Source organism: Portunus trituberculatus, chromosome 46 (genome assembly GCF_017591435.1).
Source record: "Portunus trituberculatus isolate SZX2019 chromosome 46, ASM1759143v1, whole genome shotgun sequence".
Taxonomy (NCBI): Eukaryota; Metazoa; Arthropoda; class Malacostraca; order Decapoda; family Portunidae; genus Portunus; species Portunus trituberculatus.
This window is the reverse complement of record NC_059300.1, coordinates 3459260-3470455: the sequence shown is the minus strand read 5'-3', so window position 1 is coordinate 3470455 and position 11196 is coordinate 3459260. Positions and strand designations below refer to the sequence as shown.

At 45.6% G+C, this 11196-nt stretch overlaps 2 protein-coding genes across 3 annotated transcripts in view; one reads left to right on the top strand and one right to left on the bottom strand.

Annotated features, from left to right (window-relative positions):
- Nucleotides 1-11196, top strand: part of LOC123519830 (procollagen-lysine,2-oxoglutarate 5-dioxygenase 1-like) — a 210444-nt gene that overhangs the window by 51685 nt on the left and 147563 nt on the right. The gene's annotated exons all lie outside the window — the stretch shown is intronic.
- Nucleotides 4326-11196, bottom strand: part of LOC123519834 (immunoglobulin domain-containing protein oig-4-like) — a 36805-nt gene continuing 29934 nt past the window's right edge. The window contains exons 3-4 of the mRNA XM_045281363.1: nt 9724-9873; nt 4326-8495 (exon numbers count right to left, since the gene is read on the bottom strand). Coding sequence (XP_045137298.1) covers nt 8337-8495; nt 9724-9873 — 309 coding nt within the window. The 3' untranslated portion in view covers nt 4326-8336. The remainder of the gene's footprint in view (nt 8496-9723; nt 9874-11196) is intronic.

Here is an 11196-nt window from a genome sequence, read left to right as displayed (position 1 = left end):
AAAGCAGTGACGGAGGGAGTGGGGGAAATATATCGTCATAAAGAAAATAAAGATAAAAGATAACGTTGTCTCGTAGTTATATCAGTGTTGCTATAGACCTTGATGACGGTAGTAGCAGAGGTAGCATACTACACAGATATGTTTCAACCTCATTTTACAGTAGATTTTCTGAGTGTTTGTAAAATGTGAATTGATAAAAATAACTGATTGTATTATTAGGAAGGTAGTTACGGTGAATATAGGAGTAAATTGACATGGCGAGGTGTATCAGAGAGAGAGAGAGAGAGAGAGAGAGAGAGAGAGAGAGAGAGAGAGAGAGAGATATGGCGAAAGGTAGGAGGGAGGGGGTGGCCATAGGTGCTGGGCTGGGGAGGGGTGCGGGGAGGGAGGGAAAGGATGTGGCCGAGATCAGTGTACTTGTGTTGATTGTCTCTGTTGAACGCTTGAGCTGCCGCCTCTCTCGACCTTCTTGTGACGAGTGACGCAGGTGATACAGGTGTGTGTGTGTGTGTGTGTGTGTGTGTGTGTGTGTGTGTGTGTGTGTGTGTGTGTGTAGGAGACGACAGGTGGGGCTGCGGCAGGGTACTTACAGGGAGGATAGGCATGCTAGCTAGAGCCGATGGTAATTAAGGTGGTGATGGTGGTGGTTAGATTGTTTTATAGTGTGCTTGGGTGGCAAGTGCAAGTAAGTGAGGTGAATGGGGGTGAGTGGGTAGTGGGTTCGCACACACACACGCACACACACACGGTAGCTCAGTGGTTAGAGCGCTGGCTTCACAAGCCAGAGGACCGGGGTTCGATTCCCCGGCCGGGTGGAGATATTTGGGTGTGTCTCCTTTCACGTGTAGCCCCTGTTCACCTAGCAGTGAGTAGGTACGGGATGTAAATCGAGGAGTTGTGATCTTGTTGTCCCGGTGTGTGGTGTGTGCCTGGTCTCAGGCCTATCCGAAGATCGGAAATAATGAGCTCTGAGCTCGTTCCGTAGGGTAACGTCTGGCTGTCTCGTCAGAGACTGCAGCAGATCAAACAGTGAAACAGTGAAACACACACACACACACGGTAGCTCAGTGGTTAGAGCGCTGGCTTCACAAGCCAGAGGACCGGGGTTCGATTCCCCGGCCGGGTGGAGATATTTTGGTGTGTTTCCTTTCACGTGTAGCTCCTGTTCACCTAGCAGTGAGTAGGTACGGGATGTAAATCGAGGAGTTGTGATCTTGTTGTCCCGGTGTGTGGTGTGTGCCTGGTCTCAGGCCTATCCGAAGATCGGAAATAATGAGCTCTGAGCTCGTCCCGTAGGATAACGTCTGGCTGTCTCGTCAAGAGACTGCAGCTGATCAAACAGTGAAACACACACACACACACACACACACACACACACACACACACACACACACACACACACACACACACACACACACACACACGTCTCACCTGCCTTCATCTCAGATTTTCAATACAAACACTTCCCTCTCCTCCTCCTCCTCCTCCTCCTCCTCCTCCTCCTCCTCCTCCTCCTCCTCCTGTTCCCATCCCCGCGAGTATCAACTGTTAGCGCTCCCCTTCCTCTATTTGGGCAGGGGCGCTGGTGTGTGATTCCTCCCTCCCCACCCACCGCTCATCAAACACCCCGGCAGGAGTACGAGACAGTACTTGAGGTTCATGTGCGTCCTGTCCCCCGCTTGCTTCTCATGAGTGTTGGCGCCGCTGTGTGTGTGTGTGTGTGTGTGTGTGTGTGTGTGTGTGTGTGTGTGTGTGTGTGTGTGGGCTGGCTGACTGTCTCTCGGGTTGTCTCGGGGTGACCTTGCCAGCTGTTATTGGTTACATGACCCACCAGGTTGGTTATACAAGCCTCACTGCACCGTCCGCCGCTCGCTGTCCGTCCCGCCGCCGCCTTTGCCGAGACGGCTGTGTGGGGACTGGTTGGGCAGTGTAGGTAGGCGGTCTTCCATCACGCTTCCGGCACGTGGCTCGCTGTAGGGGGGGTCATATCCTGACCCTTCCGTGACTAAAAGTTGTATTTACATGGGTATTTTGGGGTAAGGGTAAACAACATATTAACTTTTTTGTTTTGTTTTATGTGAAGTCTTCTTGTTTATCAGACTTGCCACGTTGGCTTGTATTTATCGTATAGCAGGATGTATATTATTTTTCATAGCAGGCAGAGAAGGATAACACTCGTACAGGGATGTAAGGTAGAGTAATGATGGACGGATGAAATATTTTAAAAAAATGTATTCTTTAACTCGGTTGAAGTAATGGATTGATAGATGCCCACTGATGTACTCAAATTGCAATCATGTATACATTTCGGACTTGTATTAGTTCTATGTTCATATAGCACATAAAGAGTGATTTATGCAAGCCTTGGTGTGGCTGTAGGGGGAGGGAAGGCAGTGGTGTGTGCCGGGTTGTGGGTGCAGTGCGGACTGCATGGTGAGGTGTGTGGGGAGTGGTGTGTGCCGGTGCGGGTGTCGTGCCATCCCATCGCCTGGCTCGCGCCTCGGTGTGCCTGGGGCCCACCACCTTCCTGTTGCCTCACCCCCGCCCTCCTCTCCTTTCCCACCCCAGGCCCCACGCCACCACCGCCTCTCCTTTCCCCCCCTCAGGCCCCACGCCACCACCGCCCTCACAATACTCCCCACATCATCACAATGTGTTGCAGTAACATTTCTGGTCGTCGCTTTTGTTACGTTCATTTGGAGTTTTATAAGCTCTGGACAACTGGAATGATCTGCATGATGGACCATTGAATTGTTGTTATTCTGCTAGTTGTTTTGTGCACGTGTTACCACCTCAGGTTAGCATGGCAGCTAATGAGGACGCTGCCCCCATGAAATCACTGGTAATAAGGTTTAGTCAGACTCGTAGGGTAGCTAAGTCTGACATTGATAGTTGGCCCAGTTCTGGAAGGAAGTGACAACCTTCCTTTCACTCTGAACCAGATCCCGCAGCACAGTGGACCCGGTAGTAGTGTAGTGGCCAGCCTCGAATTTGTACCCTGCTGGCACCATTCGCTCGTGCCCTGCTGCAGTCCCTGACCTTGAATTGAAGGGAAGCCGCCCTCCGTTTTCTATTAGGCATCACCACTCGTCTAGCAGCTATTACTCTTTGTTATGCGGTTCGGCTGTCAGGTCCCGCAAGCATACCTCTCTGTGCCATTGTTCTCGTTTACTGAACCTGTGCTCCTATTTGCTCCTAAAACTGTGCATAGTGTTTGTTTTGTCTTCTTTGTGTAGCTGAAACTCGTGTCTCCACACATTTTCCGCCTCCCTATTCGTCTTGTTTTCACGTAACATTTCATTATTTATAAACACCACATTATTTACATTTATTCATTAAACCTATCATCTCACCTGCTTATAATAATGCACTTCTTACAGCCATCATTGTTATTTCCACTTCCCAACTCCCTTTCCTGCATCTTCTATCTCTCTCATAAGTCTTCATCTTCATCATAATACTGTCACTCCCATTTCCTCTTTACGACCTTTATTCTTTTGTCTTCTCTCCCTTGCTCCATCTTCTTCCCCTCCTCTGCTCATACGTGTTCCTTCATACGTCTTAATAATGTTGCTTAGAGCGTATTACCAGTATTTTTATGGTTTTTTTTTCTATTTGTGTATGAAGGTCAGCTGAGGGGGATAGAGTATCGTATGTGAGAGAAATCCCCTTATTTACCGCTCCCTCTCCGCAAAAAAAAAAAAAAAAAAAGTAAGATGTTGAAATTACACGGACAAAACTTTAATGCAAGTACGTAATGATAGTAATGGTAAATGATGATGCACACTTGGTTCTTTTTTATATTAAGCACAGTGTTACACACACACACACACACAGAAACACACACACACACACACACACACACACACACACACACACACACACACACACACACACACACACACACACACACACACACACACACTACAAAAGCTAATTTTCCGCGACTTAGTTTATCTATGTATAGTATCTATTTACATTTACATTATGTTACTTTTATTTTATTTAGCAGCGTGTAAACCCCAGTTACACTAACCTTACACGCAACGCTTAAAGATGGAGTGGATACATGTTGTGTGTGCTTGGGTTGTGGGTGTGGAGGAGGTGGTCGTTTGACAAAAGGAAATGGTTAGGTGTGGGGTTTGAGTGTGTGTGGACCTGCGAGTGTGTGGAATTTATTAGTAGCAGTGTAAATAAGCTTAATAAATCAAATAGAATTACATACGTCGGGTAAATATGATTTCTTAGTGGTTGTTACGTGGAATTGTATAGAATTAATTATACGAAGTACACTGAAGCGCCTCTTGGTAAATGATACATTGAAATCACCAGTAGAGTACAATTTATTATGAATATAGCTAAGTGCACTAATATAATTGTATCTAACCTATATATATAGTAAATACTATATGATACATATAGCACTCTGGAGCAGTATCAATATGCAACAAGACTAATAGTGTACATATGTATGATATGCATAATAATGGACGTCAAATACATGTTTTAAGAAGTAACCAACTTTTAACTACTAAAGACAGGTGACTGACAGGTATACGTAACACTACTCTCTTTCTAGTGACGATAAAATATAGTATTTCTTGACTGTGACAGGTACTAGGAGGATGTGTGAGGTGGGGCTGACAGGTGATTCAGGGGTACCAGGCCGGAGGGTGGAGATGGCAGGGGAGCCAAAGCGTTGGCATGGCAAGGACCAGATATGAAGCAGGGTCAGGGCAAGGAATCAAGAAGCAGGGGAAGGCAGAGATCATGGGAGGACGCGGTGTGAGGTGAAGGGTTGAGCAAGGTGCAGGTGCTGGTGGCAGATCAAGGTACCGAAACATAATGAAGGGTTGTGACACTGACACTCATTCACCTACTGACTCAGCTCATTGTCCGCCCTGACTGTGTGACTGGCACATTGTCTCTGCAATATTATTCTAAATGACTGTCATGGTGCATCGACTGATTAATTTAATTCATTCATTGTCTGACTTAGTGATACACTAAATGAATGTCTAACACTGACCGACTCAACAGTTTTAAAATGAATAACAGACGCACAAGCTGACATTGTGACTGACTAACTGTTAAAAAAGCAGAATAGCAAACTCACTCACTGTCTCTTTTGCTGACATACTAACCGACTGACGGATTCAGCAAATATAAAATGAATTACAAACTCATAAGTTAGTAGAGTGACGTACTTAGAATTACACTAACCGTTTGTCCGTTGTGCTAACAGACTAACACTAACTTAATTTGGATAACATAAGCATAATCGAGCCAATGACTGACAAATTACAAAGACTGTGATACACTTCTCTGCCCTTTTGACTCATTAAACAATGATAGCAAATAACCTGACTAACGAACTGATTCACCTGAGGGAGTGCTAAAACTCATCCCAGGTACACTCCACACCTGAAAATCGTTACAATCGCTGGATAAATGTATAGTAAAGCAAGACAGGTATGGGGAGGTGTGTTCAAGTGTGCTACACGTCATGAAGGACACACTTTTGACGCATTGAAATATAGTTCACGGCACGCGTGTTGTTCCTCGCCCATGTTGCAATGCAAGCAGGGCAGGTGCGCCGTGGGAATCAGAGGAGCAATGGCGGTATGATGTGTGTCGCTTGTGTGCTTAAACCAAAGGAGGTCACACACACACACACACACACACACACACACACACACACACACACACACACACACACACACACACACACACACACACACACACACATACATTCATATATTTAACATAGCTAAAATGTGTCAAAACAGTTTAGTACGTATATACAAACTTAAAATAACATGCATTATTTAGTTATATGTATGTATTTGAGGTGAACTTTAATAAACAAACACAAACACACACACACACACACACACACACACACACACACACACACACACACACACACACACACACACACACACAAGGGAAGGGGAGGGTACAAGGGAAGCAGAGGAGCAGGTGGGATAACTGCATAATTGTAAGGTGGAGAGGAACAGAGGGAGCGAGGAGCGAGGGTCACACGGGTAGCCACAGATGGGCCGCGAGAGAGCACCTGCACTTAGGGTGTGGGAGGAGGGAGAGGGGAGGTGGGTGATAACATCGTACTGAACACATAAACAAAGCACAACTCCTGAACAACTCTTGAAGAACTGTGAACAACTTGTGTCATGGAGTAGTGGTGCATTAACCCTTTTACTGCTTATGTTCATGTTTGGTTGGCATTCAGAGTTTTATAGAAAAACTCTGGGTATACAATAAAAAAATGTTAATTCTGTAATTTGTGCCCTAGTGAATTATTCAAGAGACTGGAGTACAAAAATATATCTAAAAAAAAGCCGTTGAAAGAAAAGTAGCAGTGTAAGGGTTATTGTAGGTTATGTGTGACGCCTGACAGTCTGATGCGAATGTTTGGGACAGCTGCCAGCTGCCTCTATGTACATCTTCGCTTCATTGCATTCGATAATCACATATTCTAAAACTTATAATATCCTGAAATTATTTGTGCTTCATAGCCCTCAAACACACATACGGTACTTTACTTCTGCTGGACACTGATAACACGTTGATACACATTATCTAACAGAAGTATTTTCATCTGTGTTGCGATAACCTCAAGGAGACAAAATCCTTAAAGATCTCCTGAACCACTTGTTGTATTAACATGACAAGTTGGTGAACATTGGTGAGTTGCTGTGTGAATCAGTAAAACGGAACGTAGCGGGAATCCAGGCGCAGGATACTCTACAAACGCTGCCTTGCTTGTATTGTGTGTACTAAAAAGCCAGGAACAGGAATAGGTGGCGGGCAGACCCGGTCACTCCTTGGACAAGCTAGGGCAAGGCAGCTGAAGTTTATTCCTCCAGACACAGGAAAGATTGGTTTGCTGAAGCCAGAAAGAAGGCATAAGAAGAACATGCTAGCGTTTTAAGCTGCCTAGACGAGCCATTCTATTGCTCAGTGGTGTCCCTCAGGCCTGCTGGATCAAGTGGTGTGTCCTAACTGTTTTCCTGACCTGCAGAACAGTCACCAACACCGGAAAGTGTCTCCCTGACCTAAGCAAAGCATCAGAGGCGTGGCCAAAGCATTAATTAAGCGGTATCGTGAAGAAAGTCGATGTTGAATTGTTACATTTCTATGATTGGCAACCAGCCTCAGAACGTTTTCCTTATCTCACATAGTGACATGTAAAAAACGTCTCCATATCACTGCGCCTTGACACATTCCCTTGCTTTCCAAACAAAATCCCGCACACTTCAGAGTTATGTGCCTCAGACCTGCACCAATAGTATTCTATTTCCTTAACCTGGTGAACATAGTCATTGTAACCTAATCCGAACGGAAATGCCTCCATGACGTGAATGGAGCCACTATAGCATGAAGTTGCGTACCTGACCTGGCTGGGAAACTTGCGTTACCTACTGAGTGAAATGTGAAAGCTTTCAGCTGTCCCCCGATGGTTCGGAGAAGGACTAAGTGTGCAGAGAGGCGGTCAAAGAAAGCACCATTTTTCATTTTCTCCTTTGGGGAATACAGAGAAGCCCGAGGTATGGGCAGAGGTGGAAGTGCAGAAGAAAGGAGGAGGAGGAGGAAGAGAAGGAAAACGTATGTGCTATAGAAGTGTGCTACATAAAAGAACAACCTCTTATTACTTTGTATACCTTATTTTAGACTTCACAGAACCTCTTTATCGTGTTTCTTCCGTTAATCCCTCTTCATTGCCTCTACAAACAATAAACAGTCTTGCATTTATTCTTGGTTCAGTGCGGAATACTTAGTAGTTTATTACCCTGATGGCTTTCCTACATTCCCTGCATTCCTAAAGACAGACTGCGACAGTCAAGTAGCTCGCCCCTCGTGGTAGGCTCGGTGGTTTTACCAATGCTCCAATCTGATATCCTAACATTCAGTTCTCTCACCACTAACTAAATAATCACTTCAAACTAGTCCATCTCTGCGAGCAATGACCAAACTTGGAAAAACCTACTAAATCTCCCTCTGTGTTTCTGAAGTCCATCTCTCATAACAGTCAGTGATTCCTGCCTTCCAGTCCCCTGAAAGCTATGCTAACTGCAGTGGTCGTCCTCTTGATCCAACGAGTATTTCTTGAGCTGGTCGTCGAGGTGTGGAAAGAAAAAGACGCTCGTGACGTCGCCACGTGAAGGGTCAGCTCATCCCGGGTGGTGCGAGGCGCCGCGAACTATAGACGCCCTCCCGGCAGACGCAGTGGTGTAGCCGCCAGCTGTGGTGGTGTTGGTGGAGGTAGTGGCGGCGGTTGTCGGTATTGAGGAGTGGCTGCCGGGAGGAGGTGCCGCTCATACAAACTCTATGGAGTAGTCGGCACTGAAGCCCTTGACGTCCACGGCGTATTTGTTGTCCGCCTGACACTCGTAGTAGCCGGCGTCCATCTGTGTGGCTGGGTCGATCTCCATCTTGCTCTTGATGGCCTTGGGTCCTTCCTGCCACTCGTGTACCTGAAACATCCTCGCCATTAATCACTGCAGCCCGTTCTACCCATAACACTGATATCATCACGTTTATAGTCTCTCTCTCTCTCTCTCTCTCTCTCTCTCTCTCTCTCTCTCTCTCTCTCTCTCTCTCTCTCTCTCTCTCTCTCTCTCTCTCTCTCTCTCTCTCTCTCAAATTTATCATGATAACGCTTTACTAATTATGTTCTGAAATACTATTCTGGTTAGTTCTGATGGAAGTACAGCTTTAAGAACGAGTAATGTTACGGCAGGTGGAATATACATTCAAAGAAGGTTAAATAAACATATGGATGGCGATGATTGGCGGAGATCGATAAGCATGTTCTATCATAGAGTTTACCAGTGTTCACGTCTTGTCTGGTGGTTTGTGGCTACACTCTACGGGATGGTCCAGTAATATTTCACTAACTTCTCGACGTCAGTTTCTCGATGGAGAACATTTAAGGGGTGACTGCAGAATTGTGTTCCGAGGCGTTACATCATATCAGAGTTATTGATCACGTTCTTTGCGTGGTTATTACTTCTCAGGGGGGGGAGGAGAGGAGAGGGAATAAAAACGCCCTGGACCGCCTCATATGCTGCTACATGAATTGAATGCGTATTTTTAGCATGCAAGAGAGGCTTATTAAGGGCCACAAAAATCTGGGGAAAAGCTTTTTTGGACAAGAATCTGAATCGGCGTGTGTATACGTAGACTTGTACAGTATGTACATATATTTTTTTACGTAAAGATAGATCAAAGGATTCAAAGGCTGAAAAAAAACACACAATTAGGAAGGATAAGTTTGCACTGCTTTGTATTCATACAGGACTTGTACATAATGTATGTATGATCTCACATCTAAAGTTGACTGACCAAAGCCAAAAATATGTGAATAGGCATATTCCGCCTATGAATACTTAAAAAAAAAAACTCTTGCTTATTGGATTTTGCGTTTCAAGGAGGTTGATGAAAAGCTACAAAAGTTAAATAAACCCCATTTAATCTGTGACTGTTAATGACCAATGACACAAACTCATTTAAGAAACTTGACCATTTACAGACTGGAATTAAAGCAACAGGCACCAGTAAACTTGAACTAATCCATCACTTCCCTATAATTCATTTATTATTTTTCATTATATAAAACCTACAAGATATATAAGAATCCATAGTATAGAAACATTTATTTCCGTGTAATTTACCTGTCGAGTGATAGGAGGAAGGACTCACCTGGAAGAAGGAGTGGGAGTAGAGCTCAATGCCGTCCTTGAACCAGGTGATGACAGGGCGAGGCTCTCCCTCCGCCTTGCACATGAACACGATCTTGCGTCCCAGCACGTACTCAGACTCGAAGTGCGACCACAAGGTGATCTTGGCGCCCTGCAGAAACACAAGGCCTTTAAAAAAAGCCCGCAACACCACCTCATCCCTGCATCTCCCCGAGGATGCGATGTGAAGGGAGAAAATTGCATTGCCTGCTTGTAACGGGTTTAGGGAGGCACCTGGTGAAGTATTAGATCAAGGCCGGTGTCATTTGGAACAGCTTGAGACTCCGTGCTGGAATGTGTGGGGACGTGTGTGTGTGTGTGTGTGTGTGTGTGTGTGTTGCTCTTCATGCAATACACAAATCAGATGTTTATTTATGTTGTGAGGTCATTGCCTTTGAACAGAGCTACGTACATACAACCTTGACATTACATGAGCTGTCACAAACATCTTTCTTTATTGTGTGACTAAACCTGTGCTTTGTTCGTTATATGCCCGTACGTGTGTGTGTGTGTGTGTGTGTGTGTGTGTGTGTGTGTGTGTGTGTGTGTGTGTGTGTGTGTGTGTGTGTGTGTACTAATCAAATCACACAGCTGCAGCGGCGCCCCAAACACACTCCACCCTTCCCAAAACAGGCAGCACGCCATTCCTTCCTCCCTCACTTCTCACCTCTTACCTCCCTCTCCCATCCCCCTTCCATCCTTTTGTTCACTCCTCCTTCTCCCCGCCGCTTCCACCCCACGAATTAAGGGGAGGTCCAGGAGAGCTGCCCTTTAGCAGGTGGGGATGTGGGGGAATGAGGGGTGCAGCTTCTTGACCGACCCGCCCCTTCCTTCCTCTCTCTCTCACCCCCGCTTCCCCCATATTGTCGGTCCCTCCCCACCCCCGATGACTCCGCGACCCAGTGCGATTGATTTGTAAACCGAGAGTGGTGTGAGAGAGAGAGAGAGAGAGAGAGAGAGAGAGAGATACAAAGATAGACTTGGTATCTCTTTCTTCTCGCTTTCCTTCTCTGCTCTACTCATATCCCTCTGAAAAAAAAAAAAAATCGTATATCGTTTTCTATAACCAAGAAAAGAAAAAACGGTAACTCTGCACAGGAAAGACAGTAGCTCTGGGAATGACGTCAGATAGTGCTAACCTTTTACCCTCTCTTCTCCCCTAATTATCCCTGGCTATTCTCTCTCTCTCTCTCTCTCTCTCTCTCTCTCTCTCTCTCTCTCTCTCTCTCTCTCTCTCTCTCTCTCTCTCTCTCTCTCTCTCTCTCTCTTTTCCTTCGTCCTTCCCTTATCCTCTTCCTCTTCCTTTATATTCTTTACTCAACAGTTCACTTCTTTTTCTCTCTCTCTTATTTTCTATTCACATTTCGTTTTTCTCACCCTTCCTTCACTCTTTCCGTTCCCTTGACTCCTTCCTCCTCCTCCTCCTCCTCCTCCT